Below are 25,846 nucleotides of genomic sequence, written 5' to 3' on the forward strand. Positions count from 1 at the left end.
TCCTCTTCTGGCTGTGCCGGGTGGAGATTATAACAGAACATGGCCAAGATGTTCAAATGTTCATAGATGACCAGCAGGGTCAGATAATAATAATCACAGTGGTTGTAGAGGGTGCAACAGGTCAGCACCTCAGGAGTCAGTTGGCTTTTCATAGCCGGTCATTCAGAGTTAGAGACAGCAGGTGCGGTAGAGAGAGACTCCAAAACAGCAGGACAAGGCAGCATGTCCAGTGAACATAATGTTTATATTTAAGGTGTATGTTCAGGCTGATGTATGTATTTGAGATTCTGGGCCTCTACGCTAGTGTAAACATCTGTCCCTGTCCAGAGAGCCAGAACCTGGGGGGGAAAACAGGTTGACAGATGGGAGAGAGGGATTTGTGTGTGTGTGTCTGTCTCTCACAGAGGGAGTGTGTGTCTTAGCTCTCACACTTCGCTCTCTGACAGCTCCACCAAACAGTTGGCCTCCACCTCCCAAAATAACCTCCATTCCACAGCCTTATATGTCCAGCAGCAACTGTGTTACCCTCGAGCCCCCACCCTGCTCCAAGCTCTCAGCCTGTGCTGAGAAGGCATCATATATCCAGGCATGACAATACAGTCAATTTGCTGCTGCCTCATTGTAGCCTGGAGGCAGCTGGTCAGTGGTAAGCTTTGGGGACCCGAGGATCAGACGAGGCCTCTCTCTGTCCATCGGAGCCTGGTCAGCCAGTCTTCCTGTGTCTGTCTCAACCATGGACGCCAGCACCACCAAGCTCATCCAGCCCACAACGGACCTCACCATCACCCAGTTGAACCAGGAGTGTCTCCTCCACCTCCTCTCCTACCTGGATAAAGACAGTTGTAGGTCTTTCTCCCTGACCTGCCATCGGCTCAGAGAGGTCTACCTGGACCCCAGACTGTGGTCACTGCTCTTGTTCCACTCCCCCTCTGAGCTGAGCAGAGAGAACTATGTGTTAGGATCGTCACTGCGCTATCTGGCTGTCACCTGGCACAGCTCCAGGGTCAAGGTCTGTAACATAGAGGACTGGATGAAGAATCAGTTCCAGAAGGATCTCTGTAGTAAACATGAGAGTCTGGTCAGCAGCTTCCTAGAACGTGTCTGTACCATGTAAGTAAATATCTGTTTATACATGTTAACCTGTGTTTCTGTTTATACATGTTAACCTGTGTTTCTGTTTATACATGTTAACCTGTGTTTCTGTTTATACATGTTAACCTGTGTTTCTGTTTATACATGTTAACCTGTGTTTCTGTTTATACATGTTAACCTGTGTTTCTGTTTATACATGTTAACCTGTGTTTCTGTTTATATACAGGGCATTCGGAAAGTATTCAGACCCCTTGACTTGTTCCACATTTTGTTTCGTAACAGCCTTATTCTATAATTGATTAAATAAACATCCTCATCGATCTACTCACACAACCTCATAATGACCAAGCTAAAACAGGTTATTAGAAATGTTTATGAATTTATTTAAAAAAATAAAAAACATACTGTATTCAGACCCTTTTCTAGGAGACTCGAAATTGAGCTCAGATGCATCCTGTTTCCATTGATCATCCTTGAAGTTTCTACAACTTGATTGGAGTCCAACTGTTGTAAATTCAATTGATTGGACATGATTTGTAAAGGCACACACCTGTCTATATAAGGTCCCACAGTTGACAGTACATGTCAGAGCAAAAACCAAGCCATGAGGTCGAAGGAATTGACCGTAGAGCTCCGAGACAGGATTGTGTCGAGGCACAGATCTGGGGAAGGGTACCAAAACATTTCTGCAGCACTGAAGGTCCCCAAGAACACAGGGGCCTCCATCATTCTGCAGTATTGAAGATCCCCAAGAACACAGTAGCCTCCATTATTCTGCAGCTTTGAAGGTCCTCAAGAACACAGTAACCTCTATCATTCTTAAATGGAAGAAGTTTGGAACCACCAAGACTCTTCCTAGAGCTGGCTGCCCTCTCAAACTGAGTAATCGGAGAAGGGCCTTAGTCAGAGAGGTGACCAAGAACCCGATGGCCCCTCTGACAGAGCTCCAGAGTTCCTCTGTGGAGATGGTTGTCCTTCTGAAGGTTCTCCCATCTCTGCAGCACTCCACCAATCAGGCCTTTATGGCAGATTGGCCAGACAGAAGCCACTCCTCAGTAAAAGGCACATGAAAGCCTGCTTGGAATTTGCCAAAAGGCACCTAAATACTCTCACACCATGAGAAACAATATTGTCTGGTCTGATGAAACCAAGATTGAACTCTGACCTGAATTCCAACCGGCACGTCGGGAGGAAACCTGGCACCATCCGTACAGTGAAGCCTGGTGGTGGCAACAGCATGCTATGGGGATGTTTTTCTTCAGCGGCAGGGACTGAGAGACTAGTCAGGATCGAGGGAAAGATCAACAGAGATCTTTGACGAAAACCTCAGGATCTGATATTTATGCCTTTAACTTTCTCACTCATCATTATTCCCGATTCATTCAGGACTATCGGTAATCATGGTAGCATCCACATTATTGTGAAAGTGTTTAGAAACATTATTATTTACAGTAAGTAAATGTACATTATTTAGTGTTCATTTTTATTGGGCACAAAATGATCTGAAACACAACCAAAACAAACAGCAAATGCATCCAACAAGTTTCTAGAGTCACAAGCTTGATGTAGTCACTACGTCCTATAGGAATATGGGACGAAATACTAAACGTTTGACTAGTTAGGGTAATTATTGACAGCAGTACATTATTGTTAGGGTAATTATTGATAGCAGCACAGTTAGTCACCAGCACTCTAGATCCTGGTCAGAGTTAGCTGTTCTCTCATTTGTGTCTGGAAGTAGCTAGCCAGCAAGCTAGCCAACTTGGTTGGGACAACGCATGCATTGGCAGGCAAGTTGCAGAAAGACGAGCAGGCGATTCCCAATTGTTTCGAAATTACAGCACTTTTGGTACGTAGTCCCCCCATTTTAGGGGACAAGATTAATTAGGACAAATTGACTAAGATTTAGAACATCTACATATTCAAGGGTTTTTCTTTTATTTCTATTTTCTACAATGTAGAATAATAGTGAAGACATTAAAACTATGAAATAACACATATGGAATCATGTAGGTAACAAAAAAGTGTTAAACAAATCTAAATATATTTTATATTTGAGATTCTTCAAATAGCAACCCAAATAGCCTCCAAATCAAAGTTTATTTGTCACGTGCGCCGAATATCACAGGTGTAAACCTTACAGTGAAATGCTGAATTACACGCTCTAACCAATGGTGCCCAAAAAAGGTGTGTGTGTATGTAAGTAAAGAAATAAAACAACAGTAAAAAGACATTTGAAAAAAGAGTAGCAAGGCTATATACAGACACCTGTTAGTCAGGCTTATTGAGGTAGTATGTACATGTAGATATCGTTAAAGTGACTGTGTATATATGATGAACAGAGAGTAGCAGAAGCGTAAAAAGAGTGGTTGGCGGGTGGTGGGACACAATGCTTTGCACACTCTTGGCATTCTCTCAACCAGCTTCATGAGATAGTCAACTGGATTGCATTTCAATTAACAGGTGTTAATTTGTGGAATTTCTTTCCTTCTTCGCCGAGTCTTGCTTGTTAGTGCAGAATAACTGATGAATTTTACTATGTCTGAAGAGTGCTCTGAAATCAGAGTAGATCGCTAGCCAGAGAGATGCTAACTGGATTAGTCGTTCAGCATAGTGATGGCCATTTATTGCTAGCTAACCAAATGGCACGTACATCTCTTGCTGTAGCCAATGAAAAACGATCAGAGGACAGCCACCCACTCCTCCACTGACATGACGTCCTCCTAGCTGCTAGCAAGCTAACATTAGGCTCTGTGTTTTTAACTTGCTACATAAATAGATACGGTAGCATATTAGCCAAAGCTGGTTTTGTAGCATACTGGAAATGTGGTATTTTGGACGGATATTATCTGGAAAGTAGTTAAAAAGCTGTCAGTTCCACTTTAAGGGTGAATGCATTACGTCTCCAATATCTTATTTTAGGGGTTGTTGTTGTGCCGAGATCCAGATCCACATATGACTGGGGCGTGGTCAGATATGACTGGGGCGTGGTCAGATATGACCGGGGCGTGGTCAGATATGACTGGGGCGTGGTCAGATATGACCGGGGCGTGGGTCAGATATGACCGGGGCGTGGGTCAGATATGACTGGGGCGTGGTCAGATATGACTGGGGCGTGGTCAGATATGTGGTCAGATATGACTGGGGCGTTGTCAGATATGACTGGGGCGTGGGTCAGATATGACTGGGGCGTGGGTCAGATATGACTGGGGCGTGGGTCAGATTGGACTGGGGCGTGGGTCAGATATGACTGGGGCGTGGGTCAGATATGACTGGGGCGTGGGTCAGATATGACTGGGGCGTTGTCAGATATGACTGGGGCGTGGGTCAGATATGACTGGGGCTTGGGTCAGATATGACTGGGGCGGCGATATGTCGGACGTGGTCAGATATGACTGGGGCGTGGGTCAGATATGACCGGGGCGTGGGTCAGATATGACTGGGGCGTGGTCAGATATGACTGGGGCGTGGTCAGATATGACTGGGGGGGCGTGGGTCAGATATGACTGGGGCGTGGGTCAGATTGACTGGGGCGTGGGTCAGATATGACTGGGGCGTGGGTCAGATATGACTGGGGCGTGGGTCAGATATGACGGGGGCGTGGGTCAGATATGACTGGGGCGTGGGTCAGATATGACTGGGGCGTGGTCAGATATGACTGGGGCGTGGTCAGATATGACTGGGGCGTGGTCAGATATGACTCGGACGTGGTCAGATATGACTGGGGCGTGGTCAGATATGACTGGGGCGTGGTCAGATATGACTGGGGCGTGGTCAGATATGACTGGGGCTTGGGTCAGATATGACTGGGGCGTGGTCAGATATGACTGGGGCGTGGGTCAGATATGACTGGGGCGTGGGTCAGATATGACTGGGGCGTGGGTCAGATATGACTGGGGCGTGGGTCAGATATGACTGGGGCGTGGGTCAGATATGACTGGGGCGTGGGTCAGATATGACTGGGGCGTGGTCAGAGTCTTTGACAAATTTTAGGGCCTTCCTCTGACACTGCCTGGTAGATAGGTCCTGGATGGCAGGAAGCTTGGCCCCAGTGATGTACTGGGCCGTACGCATTACTTCGTTAATATTAGATTTCGTGCACCAGCTGTTTACAAATATACATAGACCGCCACCCCTTAGGCAGCTTTTCTTTCCGACGCAGCGTAAACCCAGCCAGCTATCCATGTCATCGTTCAGCCACGACTCGGTGAAACATAAGATATTACAGTTTGTAATGTCCTGTTGATAGGATATTCGTGCTCCTCCATTTTGTTATCCAATGATTGTACGTTGGCTAATAAGACTGATGGTAGAGGCAGATTACCCACTTGCAGTCGGATCCTAACAAGGCACCCCGACCTACGACCCCGATATCTCTGTCTCTTCTTCATGCGAATCACAGGGTTTTGTCTGTGTCTGAAGTAAATCCTTCGTTAAAAATCTTCGTCCAGCACAAGGCGAGTAAATCCCTGTCCTGATGTCCAGAAGCTCTTTTTGGTCATAAGAGACGGTGGCAGAAACATTATGTACATCCTACTGCTGCTGCCATCAGTTACTGTCTGTCTCTTTCACACACACTCTCTGAGAGAAACACAGGGGCTCCCCCCAGGACACTTGTCAGCCTGTCTCCAGACTAGACTAGCAGGAACAGGTTGTAGGTATGTTGGAGGAGCAACAGCTGCTCTCTAGCTTCCTGACATCCCAGGTGAGCTGGTCTTGCTACAGTTACTGAGAGTCTGTCTGTGGGCTCTACGGGGCTCATTGTTTTAAGTGGTATTGTTTCTGTGTTGAGGTCACAGCTGTGAGATGACCGAGGGGAGTGTTGCCTGTAAGATAAATCCTCTTCAACCCCCTAGAGAAGCACGTCTGTTGAATGTGAGAAATCCTCTTCAACCCCCTAGAGAAGAACGTCACATAAAATCACAATATAACAGAAAAAACAGAAGTATTGGGACACTGACAATTTGTTTAGGCTCTGTACTCCATCACTTTGGATTTGAAAAGACACAATGAATATGAGGTTAAAGTGCAGACTGTCATCCATATTGGGTGAACTGTTTAGAAACGAAAAGCACCTTTTGTACATAGAATACAATGTAGAATAGAACACGAATACATTAATGTGGAAGCTACTGTGATTATGGATCATCCTGAATGAATCGTCAATGATGATGCATGAGAAAGTTAGACTTTATAACCCAAATATTCTAACCCCTAAGACATGCTAACCTCTCACCATTACCAATAACAGGGGAGGTTAGCATTTTATATCATACCCCTAAGACATGCTAACCTCTCACCATTACCAATAACAGGGGAGGTTAGCATTTTATATCGTACCCCCAAGACATGCTAACCTCTCACCATTACCAATAACAGGGGAGGTTAGCATTTTATATCGTACCCCCAAGACATGCTAACCTCTCACCATTACCAATAACAGGGGAGGTTAGCATTTTATATCGTACCCCTAAGACATGCTAACCTCTCACCATTACCAATAACAGGGGAGGTTAGCATTTTATATCGTACCCCTAAGACATGCTAACCTCTCACCATTACAATAACAGGGGAGGTTAGCATTTTATATCGTACCCCCAAGACATGCAAACATCTCACCATTACCAATAACAGGGGAGGTTAGCATTTTATATCGTACCCCCAAGACATGCTAACCTCTCACCATTACCAATAACAGGGGAGGTTAGCATTTTATATCGTACCCCCAAGACATGCTAACCTCTCACCATTACCAATAACAGGGGAGGTTAGCATTTTATATCGTACCCCTAAGACATGCTAACCTCTCACCATTACCAATAACAGGGGAGGTTAGCATTTTATATCGTACCCCCAAGACATGCTAACCTCTCACCATTACCAATAACAGGGGAGGTTAGCATTTTATATCGTACCCCCAAGACATGCTAACCTCTCACCATTACCAATAACAGGGGAGGTTAGCATTTTATATCGTACCCCTAAGACATGCTAACCTCTCACCATTACCAATAACAGGGGAGGTTAGCATTTTATATCGTACCCCCAAGACATGCTAACCTCTCACCATTACAATAACAGGGGAGGTTAGCATTTTATATCGTACCCCCAAGACATGCTAACCTCTCACCATTACCAATAACAGGGGAGGTTAGCATTTTAAATCGTACCCCCAAGACATGCAAACATCTCACCATTACAATAACAGGGGAGGTTAGCATATTATATCATACCCCCAAGACATGCTAACCTCTCACCATTCCCAATAACAGGGGAGGTTAGCATTTTAAATCGTACCCCCAAGACATGCTAACCTCTCAGCATTACAATAACAGGGGAGATTAGCATATTATATCATACCCCCAAGACATGCTCTCCTCTCACCATTACAATAACAGGGGAGGTTAGCATTTTATATCATACCCCCAAGACATGCTAACCTCTCAGCATTACAATAACAGGGGAGGTTAGCATCTTATATCATACCCCCAAGACATGCTAACCTCTCACCATTACAATAACAGGGGAGGTTAGCATTTTATATCGTACCCCCAAGACATGCTAACCTCTCACCATTACCAATAACAGGGGAGGTTAGCATTTTATATCATCACAACAAGCAACTTTCTCACGATTCATTCAGGATTATCCTTAACCATGGTAGCACCCAGATTAATGTGGAAGTGTTCAGAAACATTCTAGTCTTATTTACAATAAAAGCAAAAGTCATGACACAATACGTTATTTACCATGAACTTCTATTGGACACAACAGAATCTGTCCCAATAATGTTGGAGCGCACTATAATACCACAGAACACCTGTTATTAACAGCCCACCGTAAAACACCTGTTAATAACAGCCCCCCGTAAAACACTTGTTATTAACAGCCCACCCTAGAACACCTGTTATTAACAGCCCACCCTAGAACACTTGTTAATAACAGCCCACTGTAGAACACCTGTTATTAACAGCCCACTGTAGAACACCCGTTATTAACAGCCCACTGTAGAACACCCGTTATTAACAGCCCACTGTAGAACACCCTAGAACACCCGTTATTAACAGCCCACCCGAGAACACCCGTTAATAACAGCCCACCGTAGAACACCCGTTATTAACAGCCCACTGTAGAACACCCTAGAACACCCGTTATTAACAGCCCACCCGAGAACACCCGTTATTAACAGCCCACCCGAGAACACCCGTTAATAACAGCCCACCCGAGAACACCCGTTAATAACAGCCCACCCGAGAACACCCGTTAATAACAGCCCACCGTAGAACACCGTTAATAACAGCCCACCCGAGAACACCCGTTATTAACAGCCCACCGTAGAACACCCGTTATTAACAGCCCACCGTAGAACACCCGTTATTAACAGCCCACTGTAGAACACCCGTTAATAACAGCCCACCGTAGAACACCCGTTATTAACAGCCCACCGTAGAACACCCGTTATTAACAGCCCACTGTAGAACACCCGTTAATAACAGCCCACTGTAGAACACCCGTTAATAACAGCCCACCGTAGAACACCCGTTATTAACAGCCCACCCTAGAACACCCGTTAATAACAGCCCACCCTAGAACACCCGTTATTAACAGCCCACTGTAGAACACCCGTTATTAACAGCCCACTGCAGAACACCCGTTATTAACAGCCCACCCTAGAACACCCGTTAATAACAGCCCACTGTAGAACACCCGTTATTAACAGCCCACTGTAGAACACCCGTTATTAACAGCCCACCCTAGAACACCCGTTAATAACAGCCCACTGTAGAACACCCGTTATTAACAGCCCACCCTAGAACACCCATTATTAACAGCCCACCGTAAAACACCCGTTAATAACAGCCCACCGTAGAACACCCGTTATTAACAGCCCACCCTAGAACACCCGTTATTAACAGCCCACTGTAGAACACCTGTTATTAACAGCCCACCCGAGAACACCCGTTATTAACAGCCCACCCTAGAACAGTTGTTAATAACAGCCCACTGTAGAACACCTGTTAATAACAGCCCACCCTAGAACACCTGTTATTAACAGCCCACCCGAGAACACCTGTTAATAACAGCCCACCCTAGAACAACCGTTAATAACAGCCCACTGTAGAACACCCGTTATTAACAGCCCACTGTAGAACACCCTAGAACACCCGTTATTAACAGCCCACTGTAGAACACCCTAGAACACCCGTTATTAACAGCCCACTGTAGAACACCCTAGAACACCCGTTAATAACAGCCCACCGTAGAACACCCGTTAATAACAGCCCACCCTAGAACACCCGTTAATAACAGCCCACTGTAGAACACCTGTTAATAACAGCCCACTGTAGAACACCCGTTAATAACAGCCCACCCTAGAACACCCGTTAATAACAGCCCACTGTAGAACACCTGTTAATAACAGCCCACTGTAGAACACCCGTTATTAACAGCCCACTGTAGAACACCCGTTAATAACAGCCCACTGTAGAACACCCGTTAATAACAGCCCACTGTAGAACACCTGTTAATAACAGCCCACTGTAGAACACCCGTTATTAACAGCCCACCCTAGAACACCCGTTAATAACAGCCCACTGTAGAACACCCGTTAATAACAGCCCACTGTAGAACACCCGTTATTAACAGCCCACTGTAGAACACCCGTTAATAACAGCCCACTGTAGAACACCCGTTAATAACAGCCCACTGTAGAACACCCGTTATTAACAGCCCACTGTAGAACACCCGTTAATAACAGCCCACTGTAGAACACCTGTTAATAACAGCCCACTGTAGAACACCTGTTATTAACAGCCCACCCTAGAACACCCGTTATTAACAGCCCACCCTAGAACACCCGTTAATAACAGCCCACTGTAGAACACCCGTTAATAACAGCCCACTGTAGAACACCCGTTAATAACAGCCCACTGTAGAACACCCGTTATTAACAGCCCACTGTAGAACACCCGTTATTAACAGCCCACCCTAGAACACCCGTTAATAACAGCCCACCCTAGAACACCCGTTAATAACAGCCCACCCTAGAACACCCGTTAATAACAGCCCACCCTAGAACACCCGTTAATAACAGCCCACCCTAGAACACCCGTTATTAACAGCCCACCCTAGAACACCCGTTATTAACAGCCCACTGTAGAACACCCGTTATTAACAGCCCACTGTAGAACACCCGTTATTAACAGCCCACCCTAGAACACCCGTTAATAACAGCCCACCCTAGAACACCCGTTAATAACAGCCCACCCTAGAACACCCGTTAATAACAGCCCACCCTAGAACACCCGTTATTAACAGCCCACCCTAGAACACCCGTTATTAACAGCCCACTGTAGAACACCTGTTAATAACAGCCCACTGTAGAACACCTGTTAATAACAGCCCACCCTAGAACAACCGTTAATAACAGCCCACCCTAGAACACCCGTTAATAACAGCCCACCCTAGAACACCCGTTAATAACAGCCCACTGTAGAACACCCGTTATTAACAGCCCACCCTAGAACACCCGTTAATAACAGCCCACCCTAGAACACCCGTTATTAACAGCCCACTGTAGAACACCCGTTAATAACAGCCCACTGTAGAACACCCGTTATTAACAGCCCACCCTAGAACACCCGTTATTAACAGCCCACCCTAGAACACCCGTTAATAACAGCCCACTGTAGAACACCCGTTAATAACAGCCCACCCTAGAACACCCGTTAATAACAGCCCACTGTAGAACACCCGTTAATAACAGCCCACTGTAGAACACCCGTTATTAACAGCCCACCCTAGAACACCCGTTAATAACAGCCCACTGTAGAACACCCGTTAATAACAGCCCACCCGAGAACACTTGTTATTAACAGCCCACTGTAGAACACCCGTTAATAACAGCCCACCCGAGAACACTTGTTATTAACAGCCCACCCTAGAACACCCGTTAATAACAGCCCACTGTAGAACACCCGTTAATAACAGCCCACCCTAGAACACCCGTTATTAACAGCCCACCGTAGAACACCCGTTAATAACAGCCCACTGTAGAACACCCGTTATTAACAGCCCACCCTAGAACACCCGTTAATAACAGCCCACTGTAGAACACCCGTTAATAACAGCCCACCCGAGAACACTTGTTATTAACAGCCCACCCTAGAACACCTGTTATTAACAGCCCACCCGAGAACACCCGTTATTAACAGCCCACTGTAGAACACCTGTTATTAACAGCCCACCCGAGAACACCCGTTATTAACAGCCCACCCTAGAACAGTTGTTAATAACAGCCCACTGTAGAACACCTGTTAATAACAGCCCACCCTAGAACACCTGTTATTAACAGCCCACCCGAGAACAGTTGTTAATAACAGCCCACTGTAGAACACCTGTTAATAACAGCCCACCCTAGAACACCCGTTATTAACAGCCCACCCTAGAACACCCGTTAATAACAGCCCACCCTAGAACACCCGTTATTAACAGCCCACCCTAGAACACCCGTTATTAACAGCCCACCCTAGAACACCCGTTAATAACAGCCCACCCGAGAACAGTTGTTAATAACAGCCCTACCTAGAACACCCGTTATTAACAGCCCACTGTAGAACACCTGTTAATAACAGCCCACCCGAGAATACCTGTTAATAACAGCCCACTGTAGAACACCTGTTATTAACAGCCCACTGTAGAACACCTGTTATTAACAGCCCACTGTAGAACACCTGTTATTAACAGCCCACTGTAGAACACCTGTTAATAACAGCCCACCCTAGAACACCCGTTATTAACAGCCCACCCTAGAACACCCGTTATTAACAGCCCACTGTAGAACACCCGTTAATAACAGCCCACTGTAGAACACCCGTTATTAACAGCCCACCATAGAACACCCGTTAATAACAGCCCACTGTAGAACACCCGTTAATAACAGCCCACCCTAGAACACCCATTAATAACAGCCCACTGTAGAACACCCGTTAATAACAGCCCACCCGAGAACACCCGTTAATAACAGCCCACTGTAGAACACCTGTTAATAACAGCCCACCCTAGAACACCTGTTATTAACAGCCCACCCTAGAACACCTGTTATTAACAGCCCACCCGAGAACACCCGTTATTAACAGCCCACTGTAGAACACCTGTTAATAACAGCCCACCCTAGAACACCTGTTATTAACAGCCCACCCTGGAACACCCGTTAATAACAGCCCACCCTAGAACACCTGTTATTAACAGCCCACCCGAGAACACCCGTTATTAACAGCCCACTGTAGAACACCTGTTAATAACAGCCCACCCTAGAACACCTGTTATTAACAGCCCACCCTGGAACACCCGTTAATAACAGCCCACCCTAGAACACCTGTTAATAACAGCCCACTGTAGAACACCCGTTATTAACAGCCCACCCTAGAACACCCGTTAATAACAGCCCACCCTAGAACACTTGTTATTAACAGCCCACTGTAGAACACCCGTTAATAACAGCCCACCCGAGAACACTTGTTATTAACAGCCCACCCTAGAACACCCGTTAATAACAGCCCACTGTAGAACACCCGTTAATAACAGCCCACCCTAGAACACCCGTTATTAACAGCCCACCCTAGAACACCCGTTAATAACAGCCCACCCTAGAACACCCGTTAATAACAGCCCACCCGAGAACACTTGTTATTAACAGCCCACTGTAGAACACCTGTTATTAACAGCCCACCCGAGAACACCCGTTATTAACAGCCCACTGTAGAACACCCGTTATTAACAGCCCACCCTAGAACAGTTGTTAATAACAGCCCACTGTAGAACACCTGTTAATAACAGCCCACCCTAGAACACCTGTTATTAACAGCCCACCCGAGAACAGTTGTTAATAACAGCCCACTGTAGAACACCTGTTAATAACAGCCCACCCTAGAACACCCGTTATTAACAGCCCACCCTAGAACACCCGTTAATAACAGCCCACCCTAGAACACCCGTTATTAACAGCCCACCCTAGAACACCCGTTATTAACAGCCCACCCTAGAACACCCGTTAATAACAGCCCACCCTAGAACACCCGTTAATAACAGCCCACCCGAGAACACTTGTTATTAACAGCCCACTGTAGAACACCTGTTATTAACAGCCCACCCGAGAACACCCGTTATTAACAGCCCACTGTAGAACACCCGTTATTAACAGCCCACCCTAGAACAGTTGTTAATAACAGCCCACTGTAGAACACCTGTTAATAACGGCCCACCCTAGAACACCTGTTATTAACAGCCCACCCGAGAACAGTTGTTAATAACAGCCCACTGTAGAACACCTGTTAATAACAGCCCACCCTAGAACACCCGTTATTAACAGCCCACCCTAGAACACCCGTTAATAACAGCCCACCCTAGAACACCCGTTATTAACAGCCCACCCTAGAACACCCGTTATTAACAGCCCACCCTAGAACACCCGTTAATAACAGCCCACCCTAGAACACCCGTTAATAACAGCCCACTGTAGAACACCCGTTATTAACAGCCCACTGTAGAACACCTGTTAATAACAGCCCACCCGAGAACACCTGTTAATAACAGCCCACTGTAGAACACCTGTTATTAACAGCCCACTGTAGAACACCTGTTATTAACAGCCCACTGTAGAACACTTGTTAATAACAGCCCACTGTAGAACACCTGTTATTAACAGCCCACTGTAGAACACCTGTTATTAACAGCCCACTGTAGAACACCTGTTAATAACAGCCCACTGTAGAACACCCGTTATTAACAGCCCACCCTAGAACACCCGTTATTAACAGCCCACTGTAGAACACCCGTTAATAACAGCCCACTGTAGAACACCTGTTATTAACAGCCCACTGTAGAACACCTGTTATTAACAGCCCACTGTAGAACACCCGTTATTAACAGCCCACCCTAGAACACCCGTTAATAACAGCCCACCCGAGAACACCCGTTATTAACAGCCCACCCGAGAACACCCGTTATTAACAGCCCACTGTAGAACACCTGTTAATAACAGCCCACCCTAGAACACCCGTTAATAACAGCCCACTGTAGAACACCCGTTAATAACAGCCCACTGTAGAACACCCGTTAATAACAGCCCACCCTAGAACACCCGTTATTAACAGCCCACCCTAGAACACCCGTTAATAACAGCCCACCCGAGAACACTTGTTATTAACAGCCCGCTGTAGAACACCTGTTATTAACAGCCCACCCGAGAACACCCGTTATTAACAGCCCACTGTAGAACACCCGTTATTAACAGCCCACCCTAGAACAGTTGTTAATAACAGCCCACTGTAGAACACCTGTTAATAACAGCCCACCCTAGAACACCTGTTATTAACAGCCCACCCGAGAACAGTTGTTAATAACAGCCCACTGTAGAACACCTGTTAATAACAGCCCACCCTAGAACACCCGTTATTAACAGCCCACCCTAGAACACCCGTTAATAACAGCCCACCCTAGAACACCCGTTATTAACAGCCCACCCTAGAACACCCGTTATTAACAGCCCACCCTAGAACACCCGTTAATAACAGCCCACCCTAGAACACCCGTTAATAACAGCCCACTGTAGAACACCCGTTATTAACAGCCCACTGTAGAACACCTGTTAACAACAGCCCACCCGAGAACACCTGTTAATAACAGCCCACTGTAGAACACCTGTTATTAACAGCCCACTGTAGAACACCTGTTATTAACAGCCCACTGTAGAACACTTGTTAATAACAGCCCACTGTAGAACACCTGTTATTAACAGCCCACTGTAGAACACCTGTTATTAACAGCCCACTGTAGAACACCTGTTAATAACAGCCCACTGTAGAACACCCGTTATTAACAGCCCACCCTAGAACACCCGTTATTAACAGCCCACTGTAGAACACCCGTTAATAACAGCCCACTGTAGAACACCTGTTATTAACAGCCCACTGTAGAACACCTGTTATTAACAGCCCACTGTAGAACACCCGTTATTAACAGCCCACCCTAGAACACCCGTTAATAACAGCCCACCCGAGAACACCCGTTATTAACAGCCCACCCGAGAACACCCGTTATTAACAGCCCACTGTAGAACACCTGTTAATAACAGCCCACCCTAGAACACCCGTTAATAACAGCCCACTGTAGAACACCCGTTAATAACAGCCCACTGTAGAACACCCGTTATTAACAGCCCACCCTAGAACACCCGTTAATAACAGCCCACTGTAGAACACCCGTTAATAACAGCCCACTGTAGAACACCCGTTATTAACAGCCCACTGTAGAACACCCGTTATTAACAGCCCACTGTAGAACACCCGTTATTAACAGCCCACCCTAGAACACCTGTTAATAACAGCCCACCCTAGAACACCCGTTATTAACAGCCCACCCTAGAACACCTGTTAATAACAGCCCACTGTAGAACACCTGTTAATAACAGCCCACTGTAGAACACCCGTTATTAACAGCCCACCCTAGAACACCCGTTAATAACAGCCCACCCTAGAACACCTGTTAATAACAGCCCACTGTAGAACACCCGTTATTAACAGCCCACCCTAGAACACCCGTTAATAACAGCCCACCCTAGAACACCCGTTAATAACAGCCCACTGTAGAACACCTGTTAATAACAGCCCACTGTAGAACACCCGTTATTAACAGCCCACCCTAGAACACACGTTAATAACAGCCCACTGTAGAACACCCGTTAATAACAGCCCACCCGAGAACACTTGTTATTAACAGCCCACCCTAGAACACCTGTTATTAACAGCCCACCTGAGAACACCCGTTATTAACAGCCCACTGTAGAACACCTGTTAATAACAGCCCACCCTAGAACACCCGTTAATAACAGCCCACCCTAGAACACCCGTTAATAACAGCCCACCCTAGAACACCCGTTAATAACAGCCCACCCTAGAACACCTGTTAATAACAGCCCACTGTAGAACACCCGTTATTAACAGCCCACCCTAGAACACCCGTTAATAACAGCCCACCCTAGAACACTTGTTATTAACAGCCCACTGTAGAACACCCGTTAATAACAGCCCACCCGAGAACACTTGTTATTAACAGCCCACCGTAGAACACCCGTTATTAACAGCCCACCCTAGAACACCCGTTAATAACAGCCCACTGTAGAACACCTGTTAATAACAGCCCACCCGAGAACACTTGTTATTAACAGCCCACCCTAGAACACCTGTTAATAACAGCCCACTGTAGAACACCCGTTAATAACAGCCCACCCTAGAACACCCGTTAATAACAGCCCACTGTAGAACACCCGTTATTAACAGCCCACCCTAGAACACCCGTTAATAACAGCCCACTGTAGAACACCCGTTAATAACAGCCCACCCGAGAACACTTGTTATTAACAGCCCACCCTAGAACACCTGTTATTAACAGCCCACCCGAGAACACCCGTTATTAACAGCCCACTGTAGAACACCTGTTATTAACAGCCCACCCGAGAACACCCGTTATTAACAGCCCACCCTAGAACAGTTGTTAATAACAGCCCACTGTAGAACACCTGTTAATAACAGCCCACCCTAGAACACCCGTTATTAACAGCCCACCCTAGAACACCTGTTATTAACAGCCCACTGTAGAACACCTGTTAATAACAGCCCACCCTAGAACACCCGTTATTAACAGCCCACCCTAGAACACCTGTTATTAACAGCCCACTGTAGAACACCTGTTAATAACAGCCCACCCTAGAACACCCGTTATTAACAGCCCACCCTAGAACACTTGTTAATAACAGCCCACCCGAGAACAGTTGTTAATAACAGCCCACTGTAGAACACCTGTTAATAACAGCCCACCCTAGAACACCCGTTATTAACAGCCCACCCTAGAACACCCGTTAATAACAGCCCACCCTAGAACACCCGTTATTAACAGCCCACCCTAGAACACCCGTTATTAACAGCCCACCCTAGAACACCCGTTATTAACAGCCCACCCTAGAACACCCGTTAATAACAGCCCACCCTAGAACACCCGTTAATAACAGCCCACCCGAGAACAGTTGTTAATAACAGCCCTACCTAGAACACCCGTTATTAACAGCCCACTGTAGAACACCTGTTAATAACAGCCCACTGTAGAACACCCGTTAATAACAGCCCACTGTAGAACACCTGTTATTAACAGCCCACTGTAGAACACCTGTTATTAACAGCCCACTGTAGAACACCTGTTATTAACAGCCCACCCGAGAACACCTGTTAATAACAGCCCACCCGAGAACACCTGTTATTAACAGCCCACCCTAGAACACCCGTTATTAACAGCCCACTGTAGAACACCCGTTAATAACAGCCCACCCTAGAACACCCGTTAATAACAGCCCACTGTAGAACACCCGTTAATAACAGCCCACTGTAGAACACCCGTTAATAACAGCCCACTGTAGAACACCCGTTATTAACAGCCCACCCTAGAACACCCGTTAATAACAGCCCACTGTAGAACACCCGTTAATAACAGCCCACCCTAGAACACCTGTTAATAACAGCCCACCCTAGAACACCCGTTATTAACAGCCCACTGTAGAACACCCGTTAATAACAGCCCACCCTAGAACACCCGTTAATAACAGCCCACTGTAGAACACCCGTTAATAACAGCCCACCCTAGAATACCTGTTAATAACAGCCCACCCTAGAACACCCGTTATTAACAGCCCACTGTAGAACACCCGTTAATAACAGCCCACTGTAGAACACCCGTTAATAACAGCCCACCCTAGAACACCTGTTAATAACAGCCCACCCTAGAACAGTTGTTAATAACAGCCCACTGTAGAACACCAGTTAACAGCCCACCTAGAACACCCGTTATAACAGCCCACCCTAGAACACCTGTTATTAACAGCCCACCCGAGAACACCTGTTAATAACAGCCCACCCGAGAACACCTGTTATTAACAGCCCACCCTAGAACACCCGTTATTAACAGCCCACTGTAGAACACCCGTTAATAACAGCCCACCCTAGAACACCTGTTAATAACAGCCCACCCGAGAACACCTGTTAATAACAGCCCACCCGAGAACACCTGTTAATAACAGCCCACTGTAGAACACCTGTTAATAACAGCCCACTGTAGAACACCTGTTATTAACAGCCCACTGTAGAACACCTGTTAATAACAGCCCACTGTAGAACACCTGTTATTAACAGCCCACTGTAGAACACCTGTTAATAACAGCCCACTGTAGAACACCTGTTATTAACAGCCCACTGTAGAACACCTGTTATTAACAGCCCACTGTAGAACACCTGTTAATAACAGCCCACTGTAGAACACCTGTTATTAACAGCCCACTGTAGAACACCTGTTAATAACAGCCCACTGTAGAACACCTGTTATTAACAGCCCACTGTAGAACACCTGTTAATAACAGCCCACTGTAGAACACCTGTTAATAACAGCCCACTGTAGAACACCTGTTATTAACAGCCCACTGTAGAACACCTGTTAATAACAGCCCACTGTAGAACACCTGTTAATAACAGCCCACTGTAGAACACCTGTTATTAACAGCCCACTGTAGAACACCTGTTATTAACAGCCCACTGTAGAACACCTGTTAATAACAGCCCACTGTAGAACACCTGTTAATAACAGCCCACTGTAGAACACCTGTTAATAACAGCCCACTGTAGAACACCTGTTATTAACAGCCCACCGTAGAACACCCGTTAATAACAGCCCACTGTAGAACACCCGTTAATAACAGCCCACCCGAGAACAGTTGTTAATAACAGCCCACCCTACAACACCCGTTAATAACAGCCCACCCTAAAACACCTGTTAATAACAGCCCACCCAATACGGACTGCTGAAGGTTCTTCAGTTATCCTGATGACCAGAACCCAATGTGGACTGCAGAAGGTTCTTCAGTTATCCTGATGACCAGAACCCAATATGGACTGCTGAAGGTTCTTCAGTTATCCTGATGACCAGAACCCAATATGGACTGCTGAAGGTTCTTCAGTTATCCTGATGACCAGAACCCAATATGGACTGCAGAAGGTTCTTCAGTTATCCCGAGGACCATAGACTTAACCACAGACATCTGCTTCTCAAATAGCACCATATTCCCTATATAGTGCACTACATTTGACAAGGGCCCATTGCGCTCTGGTAAATAGTACTGTAGGGAATATTTGGGATACAGTCCATAGTGTCACCACTAGGAGGCAGTATTGAAATGCCTAAAGGTGAATGGGAGGGTCACTGTTGACTTGTTTTGGACTTCAGTCTTATTGATAGGAGCAAAAATAGAGGGGAGAGGGCAAGGGGAGGAGGGGGAGGAGGGGGAGAGGGCATGGGGAGGAGGCGGAGAGGGCATGGGGAGGAGGGGGAGAGGGCATGGGGGGAGGAGGGGAGAGGGCATGGGGGGAGGGGAGAGGCATGGGGAGGAGGGGGGAGAGGGCATGGGGGGAGGGGGAGGGCAAGGGGAGGAGGGGAGAGGGCATGGGGAGGAGGGGAGAGGGCATGGGGAGGAGGGGGAGAGGGCATGGGGAGGAGGGGGAGAGGGCATGGGGAGGAGGGGGAGAGGGCATGGGGAGGAGGGGGAGGAGGGGAGGAGGGGAGAGGGCAAGGGGAGGAGGGGGAGAGGGCATGGGGAGGAGGGGGAGAGGGCATGGGGAGGAGGGGGAGAGGGCAAGGGGAGGAGGGGGAGAGGACAAGGGGAGGAGGGGGAGAGGGCAAGGGGAGGAGGGGGAGGAGAGGGAATGGGGAGGAGGGGAAGGAGGGGAAGAGGGAAATAGTTTTTCCCCCTCATCAATCTATACACAATACCCTATAATGACAAAGCAAAAACAGGTGTTGAGAATAAATGAACTGAAATATCACATTTCCATAAGTATTCAGACCCTTTACTCAGTACTTTGTTGAAGCGCTTTTGGCAGCGATGACAGCCTAGAGTTTTCTTTGGCATGACACTACAAGCTTGGCGCACCTGTATTTGGGGAGTTTCTCCCATTCTTCTCTGCAGATCCTCTCAAGCTCTGTCAGGTTGGATGGGGAGCGTTACTGCACAGCTATTTTCAGGTCTCCAGAGATGTTCTATCGGGTTCAAGTCCAGGCTCTGGCTTGGCACTCACAGACATTCAGAGAGTTGTCCCGAAGCCACTCCTGCTTGTCTTGCTTAGGGTCGTTGTCCTGTCGGAAGGTGAACCTTCACCCCAGCCTCACATTTACATAAGTATTCAGACCCTTTACTCAGAGAGTTGTCCCGAAGCCACTCCTTCTTGTCTAGTTTGTGTGCTTAGGGTCGTTGTCCTGTCGGAAGGTGAACCTTCACCCCAGCCTGAGGTCCTGAGCGTTCTGAAGCAGGATTTCATCAGGGATCTCACTGTACCTTGCTCCGTTCAGCTTTCTCTTGATCCTGACTAGTCTCCCAGTCCCGGCCGCTGAAAAACATCTCCACAGCATGATGCTGCCACCACCGTGCTTCACTGTAGGGATGGTGCCAGGTTTCCTCTAGATGTGACACTTGGCATTCAGGCCAATGAGTTTATTCTTGGTTTCATTAGATCAGAGAATATTTAGGTGTCTTTTGGCAAACTCCAAGCGGTCTGTCGTGTCCTTTTAGTGAGGAGTAGCTTCCGTCTGGCCACTCTACCTGATTTGGTGGAGTTCTGCAGAGATGTATGTCCTTCTGGAAGGTTCTCCCTTCTCCACAGAGGAACTCTGGAGCTCTGTCATAGTGAATAAGGTATTTCTGTTTTATATTTTTAGTACATTTTGTAAACATTTTTTCACTTTGTCATTATAAGGTATTGTGATGTCATTATGGGCGATTGTGATGTCATTATGGAGTATTGTGATGGTGTGATGTCATTATTTAGATTGATGAGGAAAAACATTGATTTAATCCCTTTTAGGATAAGGCTGTAACGTAACAAAATGTCAAAGTCAAGGGGTCTGAATACTTTCTGAAGGCACTCTGTATGTATAGGTTGTTCAGTGTAATATTAATACAATGCATTTATACAGTGCTTTTCAAGGTCCCAGCATCGCTTAACAGCCTTAAGAGTCTATTGACACACCCTTGTGTGTCAATAGCCGCATCCGCCTATATAGGCTTTCTAGTGCTACAGTGGTGTTTGTCAGACCTTGAGACATCCCGAAAATAAATAGGTCTTTTCACAAAAAAATGTCTGTAGCGTCCAAATGGTTTGGCTGTTTTGCTCTACGACCCCCACAACCCCAATGGGACTGCTCCTCTGAAGTCGATCATTCTAATGCTGCAACCTCTGTCTGAAACAAACTGATATGACCCCACTGTGGAATGGGGAGGCTCTCACAAACATGATGGTGTTCTCCATGTTCCTCTACGACCCCCACGAGTGTCACGGGACTCTGAAGGTGACCCGTACAAATGTAGGAAGTAGTTTTGTGTCGTCAAAAAAAAAAGGGTTTAAAAATGTGCAAAAAAATGTAGATATTTCCTCAGCTTTAGCTTTCGTGTTTTAGACACAGGAGAGAGACTTTATTTTGACTGTCTTTTTTGCCATTAATATGAATGTGTTATTCAATGCGTTTCTATCGGCTATAGTAGTATGACCATCTTAACATGTTATTTTATCTTAGTACCAGCCTTAACCTGGTCTCTTCCTCCCTCCAGGTCTGGTTAGTTTAGTACCAGCCTTAACCTGGTCTCTTCCTCCCTCCAGGTCTGGTTAGTTTAGTACCAGCCTTAACCTGGTCTCTTCCTCCCTCCAGGTCTGGTTAGTTTAGTACCAGCCTTAACCTGGTCTCTTGTCCTCCCTCCAGGTCTGGTTAGTTTAGTACCAGCCTTAACCTGGTCTCTTGTCCTCCCTCCAGGTCTGGTTAGTTTAGTACCAGCCTTAACCTGGTCTCTTCCTTCCTCCCTCCAGGTCTGGTTAGTTTAGTACCAGCCTTAACCTGGTCTCTTGTCCTTCCTCCCTCCAGGTCTGGTTAGTTTAGTACCAGCCTTAACCTGGTCTCTTCCTCCCTCCAGGTCTTTGACTGTTACTGTATATCATGTTATGTATGCTTTATTTACCACACATTTTACCTACTGGCACTAACTTTTCTGATACCTTCTTTATTGAGGAAAACATTACTACGTACTGTGATAACGTGGTTGTTTCACCTAGCTATCTTAAGATGAATTCACTAACTAAGTCTCTCTTTAAGAACGCCTGCTAAATTACTACAATGTCAAATATAGATGATTCTTCCTTTCTCCAGGTGTCCTAACCTGCTGTCCCTGACCCTGTCTGGCTGCGGGCATATCTCAGACCAGGAAGTAATCTGTGTTCTGCAGAGCTGCAGTCGCCTCCGCTCCCTCCATCTGGAGAACTGTGTCCGGGTCACAGACCTGACCCTGCAGGCCCTGGTGCTCCATGGGGTCGGCCTCCACCAGGTCACGGTGGACTTCTGCCGCAACGTTACCCAGGCAGGGCTGGAGATGATCCGAGAAAGACGGCCGGACATTAGGCTGACCGCTGAGAGGAGCGCAGGGATGATTCCTGATAGTAAACCGGACAAGAGGACGCAGCTACCACTCAGACGGAGACTTATGCAGAAGGGCCTAATGTTCTCCTGATGAGGCTGTGTCTCTATGGGCCCTGGTTAAAAGGAGTGCACTACATGGGGAATAGGGAGCTATGACCAGAACCCAATATGGACTGCTGAAGATTCTTCCGTTATCCTGATGACCAGAACCCAATATGGACTGCTGAAGGTTCTTCAGTTATCCTGATGACCAGAACCCAATATGGACTGCTGAAGGTTCTTCCGTTATCCTGATGACCAGAACCCAATATGGACTGCTGAAGGTTCTTCAGTTATCCTGATGACCAGAACCCCATAGGGACTGCTGAAGGTTCTTCCGTTATCCTGATGACCAGAACCCAATATGGACTGCTGAAGGTTCTTCCGTTATCCTGATGACCAGAACCCAATATGGACTGCTGAAGGTTCTTCCGTTATCCTGATGACCAGAACCCAATATGGACTGCTGAAGGTTCTTCAGTTATCCTGATGACCAGAACCCAATATGGACTGCTGAAGGTTCTTCAGTTATCCTGATGACCAGAACCCCATAGGGACTGCTGAAGGTTCTTCCGTTATCCTGATGACCAGAACCCAATATGGACTGCAGAAGGTTCTTCAGTTCTCCTGAGGACCATAGACTTAACCACAGACATCTGCTTCTCAAATAGCACCATATTCCCTATATAGTGCACTACATTTGACAAGGGCCCATTGCGCTCTGGTAAATAGTACTGTAGGGAATATTTGGGATACAGTCCATAGTGTCACCACTAGGAGGCAGTGTTGAAATGCCTAAAGGTGAATGGGAGGGTCACTGGACTTGTTTTGGACTTCAGTCTTATTGATAGGAGCAAAAAATTGTTTCAGTTCTGAATTAAAAGTGCCAATTATTATAATTGTTTTGACTTTATACCGACTTTATGTGAGGTGTTTCATACTCTTTGTCTGGTTGGGTTTTATACTGAGATTTGATGACTTGTTTTAATGTTTGTTTTATTAAACACTAACGGTGGTTGACACAGTCGAGGTCCCTAACTGAATGTAAGCCTGTCACTCCTCAATGTTATATAAACTGATTGAGTCATTCACATGTAACTCCTCACGTTTCATTCCCAGAAAACAGCAGTGCAGTGCAGGCTATGTTGGACCAATTCCCTTTTCAACACATTAAGTTGCTTACTTTACTGGACTCTGTGGATATGGACTGTAGTGCAGAGTTACCAACATGTTCTCCGTATGGAGAGATGTGAGGGGGAAAGGGGAGAGGTCGAGGGGGAGAGGGAGAGGAGGGGAGAGGACAAGGGGAGGAGAGGGCGAGGAAGGGCAAGGGGAGGAGAGGGAGAGGAGGGGAGAGGACAAGGGGAGGAGAGGGCGAGGAAGGGCAAGGGGAGGAGAGGGAGAGGGCGAGGAAGGGCAAGGGGAGGAGAGGGCGAGGAAGGACAAGGGGAGGAGGGGGAGAGGGAATGGGGAGGAGGGGGAGAGGGCATGGGGAGGAGGGGAGAGATATAACTACTGTAGATACACATTGAATAGGTAGAACTACTGTAGATACAGAATGAATAGGTAGAACTACTGTAGATACAGAATGAATAGACAGAACTACTGTAGATACAGAATGAATAGGTAGAACTACTGTAGATACACATTGAATATATATAATTACTGTAGATACAGAATGAATAGTTAGAACTACTGTAGATACAGAATGAAGAGATATAACTACTGTAGATACAGAATGAATAGTTAGAACTACTGTAGATACAGAATTAATAGATAGAACTACAGTACTGTAGATCCAGAATGAATAGATATAACTACTGTACTGTAGATACAGAATTAATAGATAGAACTACTGTACTGTAGATACAGAATGAATAGATAGAACTACTGTAGATCCAGAATTAATAGATAGAACTACTGTACTGTAGATCCAGAATGAATAGTCAGAACTACAGTACTGTAGATACAGAATGAATAGTCAGAATGAATAAAGAATATAACTACTGTACTGTAGATACAGAATTAATAGATAGAACTACTGTACTGTAGATACAGAATGAATAGATAGAACTACTGTAGATCCAGAATTAATAGATAGAACTACTGTACTGTAGATACAGAATGAATAGTCAGAACTACAGTACTGTAGATACAGAATGAATAGACAGAACTACTGTACTGTAGATACAGAATGAATAGATATAACTACTGTACTGTAGATACATAATGAACAGATAGACCTACTGTACTGTAGACAGAATGAACATATATAAGTACTGTACTGTAGATACAGAATGAATAGATATAACTACAGTACTGTAGATAAAGAATGAATAGACAGAACTACAGTACTGTAGATACAGAATGAATAGACAGAACTACAGTACTGTAGATACAGAATGAATAGACAGAACTACAGTACTGTAGATACAGAATGAATAGACAGAACTACTGTAGATACATAATTAATAGATAGAACTACTGTAGATACAGAATGAATATATATAACTACTGTACTGTAGATACAGAATGAATAGATATAACTACTGTACTGTAGATACAGAATTAATAGATAGAACTACTGTACTGTAGATACAGAATGAATAGATATAACTACTGTAGATACAGAATTAATAGATAGAACTACTGTACTGTAGATACAGAATTAATAGATAGAACTACTGTACTGTAGATACAGAATGAATAGATATAACTATTGTAGATACAGAATGAAGAGATAGAACTAGAGTAGATACAGAATGAAGAGATAGAACTACTGTAGATACAGAATGAATAGATAGAACTAGCGTAGATACAGAATGAAGAGATAGAACTAGTGTAGATACAGAATGAATAGATAGAACTACTGTAGATACAGAATGAATAGATAGAACTAGTGTAGATACAGAATGAAGAGATAGAACTACTGTAGATACAGAATGAATAGATAGAACTAGTGTAGATACAGAATGAATAGTTAGAACTACTGTAGATACAGAATGAATAGATAGAACTAGTGTAGATACAGAATGAATAGATAGAACTACTGTACTGTAGATACAGAATGAATAGATATAACTACTGTACTGTAGATACAGAATGAATAGATAGAACTACAGAATGAAGAGATAGAACTACTGTAGATACAGAATGAATAGAT

General features: G+C 45.7%; 1 protein-coding gene across 23 annotated transcripts; it reads left to right on the top strand.

Moving 5' to 3' along the window:
* The first annotated feature begins 564 nt into the window (after positions 1–564).
* On the top strand, positions 565–23,708 carry fbxl22 (F-box and leucine-rich repeat protein 22). 23 transcript variants are annotated; one of them, XR_008125117.1, is made up of 4 exons: positions 565–1,110; positions 22,378–22,967; positions 23,015–23,108; positions 23,203–23,708. XR_008125117.1 is itself a non-coding variant. In XM_052512432.1 (2 exons), exons 1-2 carry the CDS (start codon positions 734–736, stop codon positions 22,733–22,735), a joined length of 735 nt encoding a protein of 244 aa, XP_052368392.1. In that variant the 5' UTR covers positions 565–733; the 3' UTR covers positions 22,736–23,708. The 23 variants fall into 23 exon arrangements, 1 of the variants encoding a protein (XP_052368392.1); XR_008125120.1 differs by having other exon boundaries at positions 23,015–23,061; XR_008125122.1 differs by having other exon boundaries at positions 22,378–22,920.
* The last annotated feature ends 2,138 nt before the right edge of the window (positions 23,709–25,846 follow it).

Source organism: Oncorhynchus keta, unplaced genomic scaffold, assembly GCF_023373465.1.
Source record: "Oncorhynchus keta strain PuntledgeMale-10-30-2019 unplaced genomic scaffold, Oket_V2 Un_contig_833_pilon_pilon, whole genome shotgun sequence".
Lineage (NCBI taxonomy): Eukaryota > Metazoa > Chordata > Actinopteri > Salmoniformes > Salmonidae > Oncorhynchus > Oncorhynchus keta.